At 38.4% G+C, this 22,921-nt stretch overlaps 1 protein-coding gene across 1 annotated transcript in view; it reads right to left on the bottom strand.

Moving 5' to 3' along the window:
- Nucleotides 1-22,921, bottom strand: part of LOC126087505 (phospholipid-transporting ATPase ABCA3-like) — a 239,836-nt gene that overhangs the window by 29,849 nt on the left and 187,066 nt on the right. The window contains exons 22-23 of the mRNA XM_049905036.1: nucleotides 11,829-12,041; nucleotides 6,936-7,109 (exon numbers count right to left, since the gene is read on the bottom strand). Coding sequence (XP_049760993.1) covers nucleotides 6,936-7,109; nucleotides 11,829-12,041 — 387 coding nt within the window. The remainder of the gene's footprint in view (nucleotides 1-6,935; nucleotides 7,110-11,828; nucleotides 12,042-22,921) is intronic.

Below are 22,921 nucleotides of genomic sequence, written 5' to 3'. Positions count from 1 at the left end.
TGAGATGGGTGATATTACAACAGACCCAACTGAAATTAAAAGAATCATATCAGATTACTATGAAAAACTATACTCAAATTTGAAAACCTAGAAGAAATGGATGAATTCCTAGAAACACACTACCTACCTAAACTAACACAAACAGAGGGAGAACAACTAAATAGACCCATAACAAAAGAAGAGATTGAAAAGGTAATCAAAAAACTCCCAACAAAAAAAAAAAAACTCTGGCCCGGATGGTTTCACTGCAAAGTTCTACCAAACTTTCAGAGAAGAGTTAACACCACTACTACTAAAGGTATTTCAGAGCATAGAAAAGGACGGAAAACTACCAAACTCATTCTATGAAGCCACCATGTCCCAGATACCAAAAAAGAAAATTATAGACCTATATCCCTCATGAATGTAGATGCAAAAATCCTCAACAAAATTCTAGCCAAAAGAATTCAACAACATATCCCAGAAATAATTCACCATGACCAAGTGGGATTCATACCAGGTATGCAGGGATGGATCAACATTAGAAAAAAAATTAATGTAATCTACCACATAAATAAAACAAAAGACAAGAATCACATGATTTTATCAATTGATGCAGAAAAGGCATTTGACAAAGTTCAACACTCATTCGTGATAAAAACTGTTAGCAAGATAGGAATAGAAGGAAAATTCCTCAACATAATAAAGGGCATCTATACAAAGCCAACAGCCAACATCACCCTAAATGGAGAGAGCCTGAAAGCATTCCCATTGAGATCGGGAACCAGACAAGGATGCCCTGTATCACCACCCTTATTCAACATTGTGCTGGAAGTCCTAGTCAGAGCAATTAGGCTAAATAAATAAATAAAGGGCATCCAGATTGGCAAGGAAGAAGTCAAAGTATCTCTATTTGCAGATGACGTGATCTTATACACAGAAAACCCTAAGGAATCCTCCAGAAAAGTAATGAAACTAATAGAAGAGTTCAGCAGAGTATCAGGATACAAGATAAACATACAAAAATCAGTTGGATTCCTCTACACCAATAAAAAGAACATTGAAGAAGAAATCAGCAAATCAATGCCATTTACAGTAGCCCCCAGGAAGATAAAATACTTAGGAATAAATCTTATCCGAGATGTAAAAGCCTTATACAAAGAAAACTATAGTACACTTCTGCAAGAAACCAAAAGAGACGTCCATAAGTGGAAGAACATGCCTTGCTCATGGATAGGAAGACTTAACATTATAAAATTGTCTGCTCTACCAAAAGCGATCTATACATTTAATGCAATTCCAATCCAAATCCCAACGACATTCTTTAATGAGATGGAGAAACAAATCACCAACTTCATATGGAAGGGAAAGAGGCCCCAGATAAATAAGGCATTACTGAAAAAGAAGAACAAAGTGGGAGGCCTTACTTTACCTGATTTTAGAACATATTATACCGCCACAGTAGTCAAAACAGCCTGGTACTGGTACAACAACAGATTACATGGGCCAGTGGAACAGAATTGAGAATCTAGACAGAAATCCATCCACAAATGAGCAGTTGATATTTGACAACGCCCCCAAAACAGTTCAAATGGGGAAAAGACAGTCTTTTTAACAAATGGTGCTTGCATAACTGGATATCCATCTGCAAAAAAATGAAACAAGACCCATACCTCACTCCATGCACAAAAAGGAGCTCAAAATGGATCGAAGACCTAAATATAAAATCTAAAACGATAAAGATCATGGAAGAAAAAATAAGGACAACGTTAGGAGCCCTATTATATGGCATAAACCGTATATAAAACATTATAACGAATGTAGAAGAAAAACTAGATAGCTGGGAGCTCCTAAAAATCAAACACCTATGCTCATCCAAAGACTTCACCAAAAGAGTAAAAAGACTACCTACAGACTGGGAAAAAGTTTTTAGCTATGACATTTCTGATCAGCACCTGATCACTAGAATCTACATGATACTGCAAAAACTCAACTGCAAAAAGACAAATAACCCCATTCAAAAATGGGCAAAATATATGAATAGACACTTCACTAAAGTAGACATTCAGGTAGCCAACAGATGTGTGAGGAAATGTTCATAATCATTAGCCATTAAAGAAATGCAGATCAAAACTACAATGAGATTTCATCTCACTCCAACGAGGCTGGCATTAATCCAAAAAACACAAAATAATAAATGTTGGAGAGGCTGTGGAGAGATTGGAACAGTTATACACTGCTGGTGGGAATGTAAAATGGTACAACCACTTTGGAAATCGATTTGGCGCTTCCTTAAAAAGCTAGAAATAGAACTACCATACGATCCACCAATCTCACTCCTAGAGAAATAAGAGCCTTTACACGAACAGATATATGCACACCCATGTTTATTGCAGCACTGTTCACAACAGCAAAAAGATAGAAGCAACCAAGATGGCCATCAACGGATGAACGGATAAATAAATTATTGCATATTCACACAATGGAATACTACGCATCAATAAAGAACAGTAATGAATCTGTGAAACATTTCATAACATGGAGGAACCTGGAAGGCATTATGCTGAGTGAAATTAGTCAGTTGCAAAAGGACAAATATTGTATGAGACCACTATTATAAGAACTTGAGAAATAGTTTAAACTGAGAAGAAAACATTCTTTTGTGGTTACGAGAGGAGGGAGGGAGGGAGGGTGGGAGAGAGCACTCACTAATTAAGATAGTAGACAAGAACTACTTTAGGTGAAGGGAAAGACAGCACACAATACAGGGGAGGTCAGCACAATTAGACTAAACCAAAAGCAAAGAAGTTTCCTGAATAAACTGAATGCTTCGAAGGCCAGCGTAGCAGGGGCAGGGGCCTGGGGACCCTGGTTTCAGGGGACATCTAAGTCAATTGGCATAATAAAATCTATTAAGAAAACATTCTCCATCCCATTTTGAAGACTGGCATCTGGGGTCTTAAACGCTAGCAAGCAGCCATCTAAGATGCATCAATTGGTCTCAACCCACCTGGATCAAAGGAGAATGAAGAACACCAAGGACACAAGGCAATTACGAGCCCAAGAGACAGAAAGGGCCACATGAACCAGAGACTACATCATCCTGAGACCAGAAGAACTAGATGGTGCCCTGCTACAACTGATGACTGCCCTGACAGGGAACACAACAGAGAACCCCTGAGGGAGCAGGAGAGCAGTGGGATACAGACCCCAAATTCTCTTAAGACCAGACTTAATGGTCTGACTGAGACTAAAAGGACCCCAGTGGTCATGGCCCCCAGACCTTCTGTTGGCCCAGGACAGGAACCATTCCCAAAGCCAACTTTTCAGACATGGTTTGGACTGGACAGTGTGTTGGAGAGGGACGCTGGTGAGGAGTGAGCTTCCTGGATCGGGTGGACACTTGAGACTATGTTGGCATCTCCTGTCTGGAGGGGAGATGAGAGGGTGGAGGGGGTTAGAAGCTGGCGAAATGGACAAGAAAAGAGAGAGTGGAGGGAAAGAGTGGGCTGTCTCAGTAGGGAAGAGTAATTGGGAGTGTGTAGCAAGGTGCACATGGGTTTTTGTGAGAGACTGACTGGATTTGTAAACTTTCACTTAAAGCACAATAAAAATTATTAAAAAAAAAGATTGAAGGAATATACAGAGTTGCTGTACGAAGAAGAAATAGTCAACCATTTTCAGGAGGTAGCATATGATACTGAAGGAAAAAGTGCAAGTTGCACTGAAGGCATTGGCAAAGAGCAAGGCTCCAGGAATTGATGGATTACCAACTGAGATACCTCAACAAATGGATGTAACGCTGGAAGTGCTTATTTGTCTATGTCAAGAAATTTGGAAAACAGCTACTTGGTCAACCAACTGAAAGAGATCAATATTGTTGCCCACTGGAAGGAAAGGTGATCAAATGAAATGCGAAAATTATTGAATGACATCATTAATATCACATACTAGCAAAATTTTGCTGAAGATAATAAAAAAAATGGCTGTAACCATACATCAACAGGAATTGCCAGAAGTTCAATCCAGATTCAGAAGAGGATGTGGAATGAGGGATATCATTGCTGATGTCAGATGGATCTTGGCTACCAGTAGATGTTTATCTGTGTTTTATCGACTATGAAAAGGCATCTGAACGTGTGGATCATAACAAATTATAACTTTACAAAGAATGGGAATTCCAGAACAGTTTGTTGTGCTCATGCTGAACCTGTGCATAGATCAAGATGCAGTTGTTCTAACAGAACAAGGGGATACTGAATGGTTTAAAATTAGAAAAGGTGTGTGGCAGGGTTGTATCCTTTAACTTAGTTTATTCAACCTATATGCTTTTTTTTATATGCTGAGCAGATAATACAAGAAGTTGGTCTATATGAAGAACACAGCATTAGGATTGGAGGAAGACTCATTAACAACCTGCTATGTGTAGATGGCACAACCTTGCTTGCCAAAAATGAAGACGACTTGAAGCACTTACTGATGAAGGTAAAAGACTTCAGTATAGATTATGCCTGAACATGAAGAGAATGAAAATCTCACAACTAGGCCCATAAACAACATAATAATAAATGATTATGAAATTGAAGTTGTCAGTGATTTCATTCTTCTTAGATCAACAATCAATGCCCATGGAAGCAGCAATCAAGAAATCACAAGACATATTGCATTGGGAAAATCTGCTGCAAGAGGCCACTTTAAAAATCTTAAAAAGCAAAGATGTCACTTTGATAACTAAGGTGTGCCTGACCCATAATTGTCTCATATGCATGTAAAAGCTAGACAATGCAAAAGGAAGACAGAAGAAGAATTGATGCATTTGAATTGTGGTGCTGGCAAAGAATATTGAATATACTATGGGCTACGATATGCAGATGACACAGCCTTTCTTGCTGAAATTGAAGAGGACTTGAAGCATTTGTTGAAGAAAATCAAAGACTATGGCCTTCAGTATGGATTACACCTTAACATAAAGAAAACAAAAATCCATACAACTGGACCAATAAGCAACATCATGATAAATGGAGTCATCAAGGATTTTATTTTACTTGGATCCACAATCAATGCCCATGGAAGCAGCAGTCAAGAAATCAAATGACATATTGCATTGGACAAATCTGCTGCAAAAGACTTCTTTAAAGTGTTAAAGAGCAGTAGTGTCACCTTGAGAACTAAGGAGCACCTTATCTAAGCCATGGTGTTTTCAGTTGCCTCATATGCAAGCGAAAGCTGGACAATGAATAAAGAATACCAAAGAGGAATTGATGCCTTTGAATTGTGGTATTGGGGAAGACCTTCAATGGGATGGACTGACGCAGTGGCTGCAACAGTGAGCTCAAGCATAACAACGATTGTGAGGATGGCACAGGACTGGGAAGTGTTTCGTTCTGTTGTACAAAGGGTCACTATGAATCGGAACCAACTCAATGGCATCTAACAACAATATGGACTGCCAGAAGAACAAAACAAAGGGGAAGTACACCCAGAATGCCCTTTAGAAGGAAGGATGGTTTGACTTTCTCACGTACTTTGGACACATCCTCAGGGGTGACCAATTGCTGAGAAGGACATTATGCTTGGCAAGGTAGAGGGTCAATGAAAAAAAGGGAGACCCTCAGTGAGATGGATTGACAATGGCTGCAAAAATAGGCTGAAACGTAGACGCAATTGTGAGGATGGTACAGGACTGGGCAGTGTTTTGTTCTGTTGTACAGAGGGTCCCTGTGATTAAGAAGCAACTCAACAGCACCCAACAACAACATGATTGCTGTAGAAACTCCTTATTTATCAATTTAATATATTATCTATTGTTTTCTTACATTGATAGATGAAGGCATAATTCTTTTATACTCTTGTTCTCCTATATAGTTACACTACTTTTTAAATTTCCTTTTCTCACAGTTACCTTTAAATAATATACTTAAGCCTCTATCATTCCATCAACTATATCGAAGATCTCTTAACTCCTCTCATTGTAAGATGATGATTTTTTACTTTTCTATTTTTCCTGTCCTTTTTAACCCTTAAATTTATTAGCTCTGTTTTTACTTTACATTGCAGGACCGATGATAATTATATATTTTTGGTAGCTAAAACCAAGTCTTTCTGTCTGTAAATCGATAGCCAAAGTTGAAAAACAATACATATCATGTTATGATCATGCAAGTAGTGTTCCCTGCAAAGCCAATGTTACAACATTTATGCCACCCAAAAATCAATGTTCAAACAATTTCTTCCTTACACTTCACTAATAACTCAAATGCATAATACATTTAATTTGCTTCAGAGTTGGACAATACTTTTTTTTTTTTTTTTAACGGTTACTACCTCCCACCTTGGCTAGATTTCTTCTTTGTCTTACTTTCATTTCTGGCCCTTTTATCTGTTGTACTACTCTTCATCACCCAAATCACTGCTTCCTACCTTTACCTATTTATTCAACAAACATTTGAGTCCCTCCTATGTGCCAGGTACTAAACTGGCACTGGGGAATGGATTATAACTTGTGGGCAGGTGAGTGTAGGTGAGTATGTGTGGTGGTGGTGGGAGTAACAAAAGTAAATAAAATACAGCTATAGTGGTTCTTTCCCACAGTGAGAATACATTATACAATGAAAGAATATAAGCTTTGAATTCCAGTTCTGACCCATACAAGATGTGTGATACAGAGTACATCTTATCCTCAAAATGAGCATGACAGCACATAACTTGAAGACCTGTTGTGGAGATTTTAAATAATGTAAGTAAAGCTCCTTGATAGATAATTATTAGTAGCTCTTATTCTGTATCTGATGACTACTTTAATTTTACCTTGGATTTGCTTTTGAGGCTTCATTATATTTATCCCAGGTTTATGCCAGCCTTGTAAAATGATTTAACATGTATCCTGATTGCTCACCTTCCAGGGTTTGAGTCTGAGGCTAATTCCCAAAAGAGGTAGGGGCCCACAAGACACTTACTTGTTTTACTACAGTTTACGGAGGGAGGAGGGTATTTTAGGGTGTGGCACAATGTCTTGTCCTGGTAGGCATTAGAATAATTCTCAAGGGCCTTCGCAAGGTCATAATTGGGTAACAGCAGTAATGTATTTAGTATGCGCATTCTGGTGTCATTTGACATTTTAGTTTCAAGTTCTAAAAAGAGAGTAAGTTTAGGTTTCATTATAGACAATGAGCCATCAGATTTCTTAATAAAAAATAAGCCATCCCCGGGACAACAAACCCCTAAAAGATGGTCAAACCGAGCTCAGGGAATTAAAAACCAGATGATTAGCTTTAAAGAACACTATTTCCCTATAAGTTTGTTCCAATTGATAGTCAATGACACCATTTTTGTAGATAATTGCAGAGTTTTGAAGTTTTTTTGGTGATGTGGGTGTCCACATGATACATCTTCCAGGCAACTGATATGAACATGAAAACATACTATTTTTCTCATTTCTAATCCTAATTACTCAACTAAGGGACCAGAGTAGAGGTAGTAAATGAGAATCTAGAATTCGAAAGTAGGTAATGGAAAATTCTGCTATCTTCGAGAGTAGAAAATTTTTTACAGGAACAAGCTGATAAATAACTAATGTCTCTCCAAAGGATAAATTGAATGTGAATAATAATTTGTGACTAGATTTCTTGAGATATGTTTAATTTATGAACTTCCATTATAAAATTTTATATTGAGCTCAGATTTTTACAAAGAGGATAAGGGACTAGTCTAAGCAAAAGGTTCTTTTATAAGATACTCTAAGGGAGATGGCCAAGAGGTAAAACCTTAAATGCCAAAGCCGTGGGCATTCTGTTCTTAGTAGATCTTAACTTAATGTAGAGACAATAATCTATCCACAGTGAAGAATCCTGGATATTGGCCACTGTGCAAAAAATGGCAAAGACTAATTATATAGACAAGCACTGTCCAATAGAACTATTCATGATTATGGAAATGCTCTAGAGATGTGAAATCCAGTAGGCACCTGTGACTACTGAGTACCTGAAATGTGACTAAGGAATGGAATGTTTAACTTAATTTAATTAATATTTAAATAGCTACATATGGCTAGTGGCTACTATATTGGACTGCACAGGTATAGTCTAATATCTTTTGGGCTGTCCCTGTAGCAATCATGAATATCTTCTCACCTCCCAAGAGTAGAGAAAGTTCTAGGAGAGGAAGAGAACCATATCTGACAAAATGATGAAGGCTTCCTTAGGGAGGTGATAAAGTAAAAACTGACAAAACTGTGTTATTAATAACATCAGCCAGTTCAGCACGGGTACTGACCGTTCAGAACAAAATATCAATCAACTAAATTGGGCACCAACTCTAAATAACTGGCATGACCATATTGATGTATACTAGTGGAATACCAATTCTCTCTACAGAATTCTAGAGAAGGCTGTATTTGATATCTGCTTTTTTGGCTTGCTTCAGCATCTGTTTTCCATACTTCCGGTAACAGTTCTTCAGGTTTAATAGCATTTTTGAATAACAGTAGTTTCTTCTTTTCCAATCTGTATATGTTTATTTACTTTTCTAAATTACAAAATTTATCAAAACCTAATATATAATATTTAATAGAAGTGATGAAATGATTTGTCCTAATCTAGTTCCTGCTTTTTATAGGAAATGTTTTTAATGAGTCACCACTGTATTATATTTGCTACAGATTTTTGCATATGCATATCCCTTTGTAAAGCTAGGCAAGGTTTGTTTTCTAATCATAGTTCACTAAGAAATTTTATGATGTATCTTATTGATTTTTTGGCATCTATTTCATTTTTTCATTGCTTTTCTTATCTCTTAGATGTGATCGAGGTTTTTTTCTCCCTTTCTTCGTTTTTTTTTTTTTTTTTATCATCTACGGTGTTTTGGAAGTTATACTATTTAAATATTCCTTCAGTGGTTACAAAAACACACTGCCATTGAGTCCATTCCAACACTAGCAACCCTATAGGACACAGTAGAACTTTCCCCACAGGGTTTCCAAGGAGTGGCTGGTGAATTCAAACTGCTGATCTTTTGGTTAGCAGCCAAACTCTACAACACCAGGGCTCCTCAGTGGGTACACTGGGTATTTAAACATGCCTACCTAATTTTTCTGATGGCACAGTGGTTAAGAGCTCAGGATGCTAACCAAAAGGTTGGCAGTTCGAATCCACTAGCCGCTCCCTGGAAACCCTATGGGGCAGTTCTACTCTGTCCTTTAAGGTCCATATGAGTCAGAATTGGCTCAACTGGCACGCAGGAACAACAATTTAACTTTTCTGTCTTCTCTTTAGCATTGGTGTTCTGAAATTTCATGATGATGTGTCTAGGTGACAATTTTTTTGTTTTTTTTTTTAGTGATTCAGTGAGCTTCCTGAAACTGAGAATTTCTGTTTTTCAACAATTCTGGGAATTCTTAGCCATTATCTATTCTGACATGACTCTTCCTCTTTTTTCCACTATTTCTTTCTGAACTTTATTTGGCCATATGTTGGACTTTCTCTTCCACGGTATTAACATCTCTTTTATATTTTCCACTTTTTAAAATTTCCTTGGATACATTCAGGATATTTTGTGTCTATCTTTAATCCACTAATTCTCTCTTCAATAGTGTATAATACTCTGATACATCTGTCTGTTGAGCTCTTAATTTAAATTGTTAACCCTTTCATTTCTCAGGGTTCCATTTGGATCCTTTTCAAATCTACTTGTTTGTATACATATGATCTCTGTTATTTTCTCATATTTCTGAGCAACCCTTTTACCATTTAAGTATTTTAAACACACATATTTCATGTTTTGTTATATTCTCAAATCTGCAATATTTGTGGGTCTGATTCTACTGTTCATGGTTTCTGCTGGCACTTGCTTGTCATGATGCTTCGTTTCTTGCTTGCTCCTTTTTTTTCTTTCTTCCTTTCTTTTAACTTAATCTCAAGTTCTCTAGAAATTTTATAGTGGGAATACTTAGAAGCCTGAGAATTTGTGTATGCTTTTTTCACTTACCTGGTAGGCACAACCAAATGGAGTTATTTAAAATAAGTTCTCAGGTAAAATTTTTGGCTTACATAGGTATTGTGATTTCAGGACATGAGTACTGGCATGTGATTACAAATTTTCATTCCTCTATCCAGTGCCAAGTTCAGACTTTGCAAGTTTCTTTTTTGTGCCCTATTTGTGGTGTGTTAGTTTTCTTCACCCTTATAATAAGGAAGCTACTAAACTTTCAGTGGACATCTGTGGTTTTCATACTGACCTGTGTGTCGGTGCCATCACTAGGGTTGGTGTCGTCCATTGCAGTAGCTCACGGTGTCACCCCCCCATGAACCTCCTCCCATACCAGACAGTACAGAATCCTTAGTAATGTTTTTTGTACTAATGCTACTCATGAATCATAATTTCTGTACATCGGTCCTTCTTTTCCTTTAATTACCACTTCACTCTCAAAAAAGTTATCGATATAGGTTCACAAATGCTAATTACCATAATTTGGGGAGTTCTTTTGTGAGAACGAGCACAGAGTTATAGCTCTTACAAGTATCTTAGCCTGCTATGCAGGGGCTCAAGTCTTGCTCGCATGAAATAAGCATCCTCGAAGAAGTGTGCAAAGGAGTATATAAGCCCATCTTCAGTTAACATAGGGGAATTCTTACGACAGGTGAAAAAAAAAACAATTCCTTTGGCGTCGAGTCGATTCTGACTCACAGTAACCCTCTAGGACAGAGTACAACTGCCCTATAAGATTTCCAAGGAGCAGCTGGTGGCTTTGAACTGCTGACCTTTTGGCTAGCAGCCCAACGCTTAACTACTGTGCCACCAAGTCTCCATATATGTGTTTCTATAATGAAGAGCTAAGGAAATGGGGCAGGAAGCCTATGCTTGTGGAGTGCTGCAACAACAGGAAGGGAAGAAGTGCTTAACACAGTTCAAATACATTTTCATAGAGTGATTCAACAAGGTGTAACAAGTCTCTCTTTTAAAAACCTCTTCATAATAAATGGTCAATTTAGAGAGTGAACGTTGTTCTTAGCTGCCCTCAAATCATTTCTGACTCATAGCAAGCTTATGTATAACAGAATGAAACGTTGCCTGGTCCTAACTTAGTGATTCTCCCCCCAAATATCATAATAAGAGAAGGAAAATGAGACACATATTTTATAGGTCCTATGGAAACTGGGTCACAATGAGTCGGAATTGACTCTACAGCAATGGGTTTGGTTTGGTTTGTTTTTTTATGGGAACCAGGTCTAGGAGGAAAGAAAATTGGTTTTGTTATATGTACGTTAGGTGCATATATAGTTTTCCGTCTTTCTGAAAAACCTTGTTAATAGGTTCAGGATCTTGTGCCTCTTCACACCATGAAACCGTCCCAGAACAGAACTGTTTGCCATTCCCAAGAGCACGATATTCCTCTCCATGCTTTCCCCTCTTCGTTTCACTCTAAAGGGCTATTTGGGATATAATTTCTTCTTTCTGAGTCTGTACCTTTCAAGAAAAAAGCTGCCTTTCTCTCAGGAAAATGAGTCTCAGGTACAAATGCTTCTAAAATTCCCAAAATCAAGTGCAAAATAGATTTCTTAAAGTCATGTGCTAGAGCTTCAGGAGGTGGGGGGAGGGAGGAGGAGTCATGTCAAAGGACTTGTACATCAGGTTCAGTCCCACGCCTTCAATACAAGATCCTAGTCCTAGCACAATGCCTAGAGCATCACAGGTGCACAAAATAAGTTTATTGATTTACTTCAAGTACAGGGTTCCCCCAAACCTAGAACTTAATTGTCTACTAATGTTCTTAGATACCTGCAAGCCCACTTCTCTTTAGTATTTACTGCTGCCTTCTGGGGAAGAGGAACATTTTTTGCATCTCTTACCCTTGCTGTATTGCAACGTCATGTCTATGAGGAGACTGAAAATGCCTGAAAAGTAGTTGAACAGGACGAGTTTGACATACGCGGTAGTACTCGCAGAAAACAGAAAACTCATCAGGTACATGAGGGGAATGGCAGACCAGCCATACAGCATGAAGATCAACATTGTGTCCAGCAATTGGTCCTCTATGAAAAATACTTCCACTTCGCAGTATTTTAATACTCCCTGAAATACAGACATAAAAGCAAGGTGAAGATAAAGTATGAAAATAAAGTAAGCCGGAATATTTAGAGGACATAAGAAATCCTGTCTTCACTTAGCGTAAAACTATTCATTAATTAAATCAATTTGCCTCTTTTAAAAAAACCCTTCACATATAAACATGAAATAGGTTACTGTACTTCCACCTCTTTTTCACCAGAGAGCAGTGAGCAGAACCAATGTACTTCTTTTTGTTTTTTCCTACGTGGAACTGTTTCAATTATTTTTTAAATGTAGTAACAACGTCAGTACAACAAAGTTGACACTGGTGTTCTGAAGTTTCCCCAATAAACGTAACTCTCAACTTTGCTAGGAAGTAAATTATTTCTCTAAAGATTTTCCCTCTGGTTACTGTAGTATGACGTAACCCACCTTGCACTGCTATCCACCTTTAAGACTTGGCCTGCTGACTACATTCCACTACCTGACATCCACCCCAGCCACTTAAGGGCTTCTGACTTCAATTTTCCAATTCACGTCAAAAACCAGACAGTGAAACACAGAATTACCAGTTGCTGTCAAGTTGAATCTGACATATGGTGACCCCATGCATGTCAAACTTTTTTTTTTAATTATGGTGAAAATATACATAATGCCATCTCAACAATTTCTACATGTACCATTCAGTGATATTGATTACGTTCTTCTTGTGTAACCATTCTCTTCATCCCTTCCCAAATCATTCCACCACCATTAACATAAATTCAAGGCCCACTAAGCAAAAACTCCCCCTTTTCATCTCCTTTCCACCACTGGTATTGAATTGCGGTGTTGGCAAAGAATATTGAATATATCATGGACTGCCAAAGGAATGAACACATCTGTCTTGAAGGAAGTATAACCAGCATGCTCCTTAGAAGCAAGGATGGCAAAACTATGTCTTACATACTTTGGACATGTTATCAGTCCCTGGAGAAGGACATCATGCTTGGTAAAGGAGAGGGTCAGTGAAAAAGAGGAAGGCCCTCAATGAGATGGATTAACACAGTGGCTGCAACAATGGGTTCAAGCATAACAACAATTGTGAGGATGGCACAGGACTGGGCAGTGTTTCGTTCTATTGTACATAGGGCCAGCATGAGTTGGAACCATCTCAACGGCACCTAACAACAATAACAGCATCCACTACTGATAATCACTAATAATCTTTGGTTTCTATATATTTACTTATTTCATGTAAGTGAGATTATACAGTATTTGTTCTCTTGTTACTGACATTTCACACAGGTTCATCCATGTAGTGGCATGCGTCAGTACTTTATTTCTCTTTATGGCAGAGTAGTATTCCCTGGTATGCATATACCACATTTTGTTTATCCATTCATCTATTGATGGATATTTTGGTTGTTTCCACTTTTTGGCTCTTGTGAAAAGTGCTACAGTGAACACTGGTGTACAGGTTTCTGTATGTGTGTCTTTGGCTTCTGATGGCTTGATTATGATGTGTATTGGTGTGGATTTGAGTTTATCCTTCTTGGAGTTTGTTGAGCTTTTTTGGGTAAATTTTATGTAAATTTTAGAATCAGCTGTTGGTACCTACAAAAAATAGGTTGCTGGGTGTTATGGATAGAATTGTGTTTCCCAGATAGTTATGTTGAAGTCCTAACCTCTATACCAGTAAATATGACCCTGTTTGGAAACAAGGTTTTCTTTTGTTATGTTAGTGAGGTCATATGGGAGTATGATGGGTCCTAAACCTAACCCCTTCTGAGTGATGTCTTACTAAAAAAGGGGAAACAGACAATACACAGGGAGAAACAGCATGTGAAGATGGAGTCAGATGTATCTACAAGCCCAGGAATGCCAAGGATAGTCAGCAGCGACTAAAAGGTGAAAGAGACAAAGAAGGACCTTTCCCTAGAACCAATGCCCTAAATTGAACTTACAGCCTCCAGAACTGTGAAAAAATAAAATTACGTTCTTTAAAGCCACCCACTTGTGGTATTTTCGTTACATCAGCACTAGGTAACTAAGACACTGGATGATTGGGATCGTGCAGAATCTATGAATTACTTAAGAGAAAAATGACATCCTAAAATATTAAGTATTCCAGTCCGTGGACATTGTTATAGATTGAATTGTGTCCCCCCAAAATATGTATTGTAAATACTAACCTCTATGCCTGTGGTTATGATCCCATTTGAGAATGGGTTGTCTTTGTTATGTTAATGACACAGGATCACTATAGGGTGTGTATTAAGTCAATCTCTTTTGAGATATAAAAGAGATTTAAAAACAAGAGTGAAAAGCAGAGGAGGTAGAAGAGAGATGTCCAGCCACATGAAGACTTCCGAGGAGCAGAAGCTCAGAAGAGACAAGGACCTTCCTCCAGAGCTCAAAGAGCCTTCTCCTGAATTCAGACTTGCAGCCTCCTAAACTATGAGAAAATAAATTTCTGTTTGTTAAAGCCACCATTTGTGGTATTTCTGCTATAGTAGCACTAGATAACTAAGATAGACATTGAATATTTCTCCACTTTTTAAGGTATTTTTATACTTCTCTCAACAATGTTTTGTAGGTTTCAGTGTATAGACTTGGCATATTTTTCAATAAGTTCATTCCTAAGTGTACTATTTTTTAGTGCTACTGTAAATGGTATTTTAAAAACTTGTCTATAGAAATATACTTGATTTTTGTATATTTATCTAATATCTTGCACCTTTGTCAAAATTACATTGATTTTAAAAGTTTTTTTTACGGATTTTGTGGAATATTTTTTAATGTATACAGTCATATCTTCTGAAGTTTTAAATCTTCCTTTCTAATAATCATGTTTTTTATTGTTGTAAAAATTATATAATACATTTGCCAATTCAGCATTTTTTAAAATAATTTTTATTGTGCTTTAAGTGAAAGTTTACAAATCAAGTCAGTCTCTCACATATCAACTTACATACACCTTACTACATACTCCCATTTTTACATACTCCCATTTACTCTCCCCCTAATGAGTCAGCCCACTCCCTCCTTCCAGCCTCTCCTTTCGTGACCGTTCTGCCAGTTTCTAACCCTCTCTACCCTCCCATCGCCCCTCCAGAGAGGAGATGCCAACACAGTCTCAAGTGTCCACCTGATACAAGTAGCTCACTCCTCATTAGCATCTCTCTCCACCCCATTGTCCAGTCCAGTCCATGTCTGATGAGTTGTCTTCGGGAATGGTTCCTATCCTGGGCCAACAGAAGGTCTGGGGACCATGACCGCAGGGATTCTTCTAGTCTCAGTCAGACCATTAAGTCTGGTCTTTTTATGAGAATTTGGGGTCTGCATCCCACTGATCTCCTGCTCCCTCAGGGGTTCTCTGTTGTGATCCCTGTTAGGGCAGTTACCGGTTGTGGCTGGGCATCATCTAGTTCTTCTGGTCTCAGGATGATGTAGTCTCTGGTTCCTGTGTCCCTTTCTGTCTCTTGGGCTCGTACTTATCTTGTGTCCTTGGTGTTCTTCATTCTCCTTTGATCCGGGTGGGTTGAGACCAATTGATGCATCTTAGATGGCCGCTTGTTAGCATTTAAGACCCCAGACGCCACACTTCAAAGTGGGATGCAGAATGTTTTCTTAATAGAATTTATTTTGCCAGTTGACTTAGATGTCCCCTGAAGCCATAGCCCCCAAACCCCCGCCCTTGATCCGCTGACCTTAGAAGCATTCAGTTTATCCAGGAAACTTCTTTGCTTTTGGTCCAGGCCGGTTGAGCTGACCTTCCCTGTATTGAGTATTGTCCTTCCCTCCACCTAAAGTAGTTCTTATGTACTATCTAATCAGTAAATAACACTCTCCCACCCTTCCTCCCTCCCCCCTCTCATAACCACAAAAGAATGTGTTCTTCTCAGTTTATACTATTTCTCAAGATCTTATAATAGTGGTCTTATACAATATTTGTCCTTTTGCATCTGACTCATTTCACTCAGCATAATGCCTTCCAGGTTCCTCCATGTTATGAAATGTTTCACAGATTCATCACTGTTCTTTATCGATGCGTAGTATTCCACTGCGTGAATATACCATAATTTATCCATTCATCCATTGATGGACACCTTGGTTGCTTCCAGCTTTTTGCTATTGTAAAGAGTGCTGCAATAAACATGGGCATGCATATATCTCTTCATGTAAAGGCTCTTATTTCTCTAGGATGTATTCTGAGGAGTGAGAGTTCTGGGTTGTAGGTAGTTCTATTTCCAACTTTTTAAGGAAACGCCAGATAGATTTCCAAAGTGGTTGTACCATTTTACATTCCCACCAGCAGTGCATAAGAGTTCCAATCTCTCTGCAACCTCTCCAACATTTATTATTTTGTGTTTTTTGGATTAATGCCAGCCTTGTTGGAGTGAGATGGAATCTCATCGTAGTTTTAATTTGCATTTCTCTAATGGCTAATGATCGAGAACATTTTCTCATGTATCTGTTAGCCGCCTGAATATCTTCTTTAGTGAAGTGTGTATTCATATCCTTTACCCAATTTTTAATTGGGTTGTTTGTCTTTTTGTGGTTGAGTTTTAACAGAATCATATAGATTTTAGAGATCAGGCATTGGTCGGAGATGTCATAGCTGAAAATTTTTTCCCAATCTGTAGGTGGTCTTTTCACTCTTTCGGTGAAGTCTTTAGATGAGCATAGGTGTTTGATTTTTAGGAGCTCCCAGTTATATGGTTTCTCTTTGTCATTTTTGGTAATGTTTTGTATTCTGTTTATGCCTTGTATTAGGGCTTCTAACGTTGTCCTTATTTTTTCTTCCATGATCTATATCGTTTTAGTCTTTATGTTTAGGTCTTTGATCCACTTGGAGTTAGTTTTTGTGCATGGTGTGAGGTATGGGTCCTGTTTCATTTTTTTGCAAATGGATGTCCAGTTATGCCAGCACCATTTGTTAAAAAGACTATCTTTTCCCCAATGAACTGACACTGGGCCTTTGACAAATATCAGCTGCTCTTATGTGGATGGATTTATATCTGGGTTCTCAATTCTGTTCCATTGGTTTATGTGCCTGTTGTTGTACCAGTACCAGGCTGTTTTGACTATTGTGGCTGTATAATATGTTCTAAAATCAGGTAGAGTGAGGCCTGCCACTTTCTTCTTCTTTTTCAGTGATGCTTTATTATCCAGGGCTTCTTTCCCTTCCATATGAAGTTGCTGATTTGTTTCTCCATCACATGAAAAAATGTCGTTGGAATTTGGACTGGAAGTGCTTTGTATACATAGATGGCTCTTGGTAAAACAGACATTTTTACTATGTTAAGTCTTCCTATCCATGAGCAAGGTATGTTTTTCCACTTATGCAGGTCCTTTTTAGTTTCTTGCACTAGTACTTTGTAGTTTTCTTTGTATAGGTCTTTTACATCTTTGGTAAGATTTATTCCTAAGTATTTTATCTTCTTGGGAGCTACTGTGAATGGTATTGATTTGGTGATTTCCTCTTCGATGTTCTTTTTGTTGATGTAGAGGAATCCAACTGATTTTTGTATGTTTATCTCGTAACCTGAGACTCTGCCGAACTCTTCTATTAGTTTCAGTAGTTTTCTGGAGGATTCCTTAGGGTTTTCTGTGTATAAGATCATGTCATCTGCAAATAGAGATAATTTTACTTCCTCTTTGCCAATCCGGAAGCCCTTTATTTCTTTGTCTAGCCTAATTGCTCTGGCTAGGACTTCTAGCACAATGTTGAATAAGAGCGGTGATAAAGGGCATCCTTGTCTGGTTCCCGTTCTCAAGGGGAATGCTTTCAGGCTCTCTCCATTTAGAATGATGTTGGCTGTTGGCTTTGTATAAAAAAAAAAAAAAACTTTTTTTTTTTTTAGATGCTCTTTATTATGTTGAGGAATTTTCCTTCAATTTCTATTTTGCTGAGAGTTTTTATCATGAATGGATGTTGGACTTTGTCAAATGCCTTTTCTGCATCAATTGATAAGATCATGTGGTTTTTGTCTTTTGTTTTATTTATATCCTGGATTACATTAATGATTTTTCTAATATTGAACCAACCTTGCATAAGAAAAAAAAATATACCTGGGATAAATCCCACTTGGTCGTGGTGGATTCTTTTTTGATATGTTGTTGAATTCTATTGGCTGGAATTTTGTTGAGGATTTTTGCATCTATGTTCGTGAGGGATATAGGTCTATAATTTTTTTTTTTACCTGGTTTTGGTATCAGGGAGATGGTGGCTTCATAGAATGAGTTAGGTAGTATTCCATCATTTTCTGTGCTTTGAAATACCTTTAGTGGTGTTAACTCTTCTCTGAAAGTTTGGTAGAACTCTACAGTGAATTCATCCGGGCCAGGGCTTTTCTTTGTTGGGAGTTTTTTGATTACCTTTTCAATCTCTTTTTTTGTTATGGTTCTATTTAGTTGTTTTACTTCTGATTGTGTTAGTTTAGGTAGGTAGTGTGTTTCTAGGAATTCATCCATTTTTTTCTAGGTTTGCAAATTTGTTAGAGTACAATTTTTCGTAATAATCTGATATGATTCTTTTAATTTCAGTTGGGTCTTTTGTGATATGGCCCATGTCGTCTCTTATTCGGGTTATTTGTTTCATTTCCTGTATTTCTTTAGTCAGTCTGGCCAATGGTTTATCAATTTTGTTAATTTTTTCAAAGAACCAGCTTTTGGCTTTGTTAATTCTTTCAATTGTTTTTCTGTTCTCTAATTCATTTAGTTCAGCTCTAATTTTTAGTATTTGTTTTGTTCTGATGCCTGATGGATTCTTTTGTTGCTCGCTTTCTATTTGTTCAAGTTGTAGGGACAGTTCTCTGATTTTGGCCCTTTCTTCTTTTCGGATGTGTGCATTTATTGATATAAATTGACCTCTGAGCACTGCTTTTGCTGTGTCCCAGAGGTTTTGATAGTAAGTGTTTTCATTCTCGTTGCATCCTATGAATTTCTTTAAAAAAAAAATGAATTTCTTTATTCCCTCCTTAGTCTATTCTATAACCCAGTATTTTTTGAGCAGGGTATTGTTCAATTTCCAAGTATTTGATTTCTTTTCCCTGATTTTTCTGTTATTGATTTCTACTTTTATGGACCTGTGGTCTGAGAAGATATTTTGTAATATTTTGATGTTTTGTATTCTGCAAAGGTTTCTTTTATGACCTAATATGTGATCTATTCTAGAGAATATTCTACGTGTGCTAGAAAAATAGTATACTTTGCACCTGTTGGGTGGAGTGTTCAGTAGAAGTCTATGAGGTTAAGTTGGTTGATTGTAGCAATTAGATCTTCCATGTCTCTATTGAGCTTCTTAGTGGAAGTCCTGTCCTTCTCCGAAAGTGGTGTGTTGAAGTCTCCTACTATAACTGTGGAGGTGTCTATCTCACTTTTCAGTTCTGTTAAAGTTTGTTTTATGTATCTTGCAGCCCTCTCATTGGGTGCATAAATATTTAATATGGTTATATCTTCCTGGTAAAGTGTCCCTTTAATCATTATGTAGTGTCCTTCTTTATCCTTTGTGGTGGATTTAACTTTAATGTCTATTTTGTCAGAAATTAATATTGCTACTCCTGCTCTTTTTTGATCGTTTGCTTGATATATTTTTTCCATCCTTTGAGTTTTAGTTTGTTTGTGTCTCTAAGTCTAAGATGTGTCTTTTGTAGGCAGCATATAGATGGATTGTGTTTCTTTATCCAGTCTGAGACTCTCTGTCTCTTTATTGGTGCATTTAGTCCATTTACATTTCAGTGTAATTATAGATAAGTATGAGTTTAGTGCTGTCGTTTTGATGCCTTTTGTGTGTGCTGTTGACAATTTCATTTTTCCACTTACTTTTTTGTGCTGAGGTGTTTTTCTTTGTAAATTGTGTGTTCCTCATTTTCATAGTAGTTGAATTTATGTTTGCTGAGTCATTAGGTTTTTCTTGGTTTTTATTTTGAATTATGGAATTGTTAGACTTCTTTGTGGTTACCTTAATATTTACCCCTATTTTTCTAAGTAAAAACCTAACTTGTATCGTCCTATATCGCCTTGTTTTCCTCTCCATATGGAAGATCTATGCCTCCTGTATTTAGTCCCTCTTTTTCATTATTGTGATCTTTCACATAATGACTTCAATGATTCCCTGTTTTGAGCATTTTTCCTTTTTAAAATTAATCTTAATTTGTTTTTGTGATTTCCCTGTTTGAGTTGATATCAAGGATGTTCTGTTCTGTGACCTTGTGTTGTGTTGGTATCTGATATTATTGATTTTCTGACCAAACAATTTCCTTTAGTAGGTCTTGTAGCTTTGGTTTGGTTTTTGCAAATTCTCTAAGCTTGTGTTTATCTGTAAATGTTTTAATTTCACCTTCATATTTGAGAGAGAGTTTTGCTGGATATATGATCCTTGGCTGGCAGTTTTTCTCCTTCAGTGCTCTATATATGTCATCCCATTGCTTTCTTGACTGCATGGTTTCTGCTGAGTAGTCTGAACTTATTCTTATTGATTCTCCTTTGTAGGAGACTTTTCTTTATCCCTGGCTGCTTTTAAAATTTTCTCTTTCTCTTTGGTTTTGGCAAGTTTGATGATAATATGCCTTGGTGGTTTTCTTTTTGGATCAATCTTATATGGGTTTCGATGAGCATCTTGGATAGATATCCTTTTGTCTTTCATGATGTCAGAGAAGTTTTCTGCCAACATATCTTCAACTGTTCTCTCTGTATTTTCTGTTATCCCTCCCTGTTCTGGAACTCCAATCACACGCAAGTTATTCTTCTTGATAGAGTCCCACATGATTCTTAGTGTTTCTTCCTTTTTTTTTTTAATTCCTTTATCTGATTTTTTTCAGCTATATTGGTGTCAATTCCGTTATCCTCCAGTTCCCCCACTCTGCGTTCCAATTGCTCGATTTTGCTCCTCTAACTTCCTATTGAGTTGTCTAATTCTGTAATTTTATTGTTAGCCTTTTGGATTTCTGAATGCTGTCTCTCTATGGATTCTTGCAGCTTATTAATTTTTCCACTGTCCTTGAATAATCTTTTTGAGTTCTTCAACTACTTTATCAGTGTGTTCCTTGGCTTTTTCTGTAGATTGCCTTATTTCATTTCTGAGGTCATCCCTGATGTCCTGAAGCATTCTGTATATTAGTTTTTTATATTCTGCATCTGGCCATTCCAGGATTGTATATTCATTTGGGAAAGATTTTGATTCTTTAATTTGGGGAGTTGTAGAAGCAATCATGGTCTGCTTCTTTATGTAGTTTGATATCGACTGCTGTCTCCGAGCCAGCTATAAGATATTGTAATGATTTATTTTATATTTGCTCACTGAGCCTTATCTTGTTTTGTTTTCTTTCAATATATGCAGATGGGCTACTAGATTGCACTGTCTTGATTGTTGTAGCCTTTGAATCACTTATGTCCTATTACCAGCTTGTTTGGGCTGTTACCAGATATATAAGCCTAAGAGTCCATCCACTATTCTTGAACTGAATCTGATTTTGGGCCACCAAGTGTGTGGTGTACACTGTCTCGTATTAATTTAGAGGAGTAGCGGTGATAGTTATGTGCACCAGATTCTAGTAGCAGCAGGGGGTCACACTCCGGAGGGGGGGCAGGATGCTGACAGCCTTCCCCCACGTGCCAGTGAGGTAGGTGTGTCTCTATTCCTAAAGCACTTTGGTGGGTGGGCTCTGCAGCTGTACTGTAGGCACCCAATGCATGTACCTCTAAAGATTGGTAGGTGTCAGTATCCTCAGGCCCCTTTGGCAGGTGGCTAGCTGGTTTGGGTGGAGCTTCAGCCCACAGTTCCCCTTTGTGGATCAGTGAGGTCACTGCTTAATAGGTAGAGATATCAGACCTGGGAAACTTGTCTTTCCAGTGATCTGCTAAAACAATTATAGTCAGATCTCTATCAGAATTGCCTTTGCATTATAATAGCCACCTTGTTCTGTGTACGGATGAAAGCCAAAGACTGTGTATCTCATATGCTTGGCTGGAGCTGGTTCTGTATTTTTATTCCAATTTAGGGAAGTCAGGGAAGGATTTTTGGTCCTTGGGTTTTTAGTAGCTGCTTCTCTCAGGCCAGGAGAATGGGTTAGGAAAAGACAACAACAACAAAAAAAAACCCTCAGAGCACCTCACTCCCTGGCCCAGGAAATTCCAATGTTAATGAAGCCGCCTGGAGCAGGGAGGGGAGGGACCAGATAGATAGGAGAGAGTAGCACCCAGCAATATAGACAAAGTTACTTTTCTTGTTTGGTGGTGACTTTTATCTGAGATTCCCGAGGGGCATGTAGCCTGTGTGCACTGGCTGGGTCAAGATTGCCCCTGAGGGTCAGACCCGCATCCCATGCTTGCGCTGTCTCAGAAGCCCTGGTCAGCTCCTCTGCTCCCAGTCCAAAGCCCAGCGCCAAGGTTCCCTGGCTGGGACACTGCACTCCAGGCTCCAAAACCAGTCGCTGCCTCCAAGTGACTTCTCCTCCTTTCAGCTGCGTCATTGCGCTGCCTGCCTCCGCTGGCTGGGCTTCCGCCGCGGTCACTTCAGGGGGCTGGGGCTGTGTCCTGTGTTTGCACCATCTCAGGAAGCCGTGCTCAGCTCCCCTGTGCCCAGTCCATAGCCTGGCGCCAAGGTTTTCTGACTGGAGTGCTGGCTCCACGCTCCGAAAACAGTCGCTCCTTCCCCGTGGTTACTCATTCTCTCGTCAGCCGCGTCAGTGTGTAGCCTTCTTGCACTGGCTGAGTCTCTACCGAGGTTACCCCAGGGGGCTAGGGGTAGGGCTGTGTTCCATGCCTGCCCCGCCTCAGCAAGCCGCAATCAGCCCCGCCACTCAGCATCACGGAACCGCAAGGGCTCAAGGCTGTGGTGCGGGATGCCGATTCCAGTGGCAGCCGCTGCTTCAGGGCGCAGCTTTTCTCTCCCCTGTCACTCAGGTCAACTCTT

This window comes from Elephas maximus, chromosome 12, assembly GCF_024166365.1.
Source record: "Elephas maximus indicus isolate mEleMax1 chromosome 12, mEleMax1 primary haplotype, whole genome shotgun sequence".
In the NCBI taxonomy this organism is placed as follows: domain Eukaryota; kingdom Metazoa; phylum Chordata; class Mammalia; order Proboscidea; family Elephantidae; genus Elephas; species Elephas maximus.
Note: the sequence above shows the minus strand (reverse complement) of the source record. Positions and strands in the feature narration are given on the sequence as shown.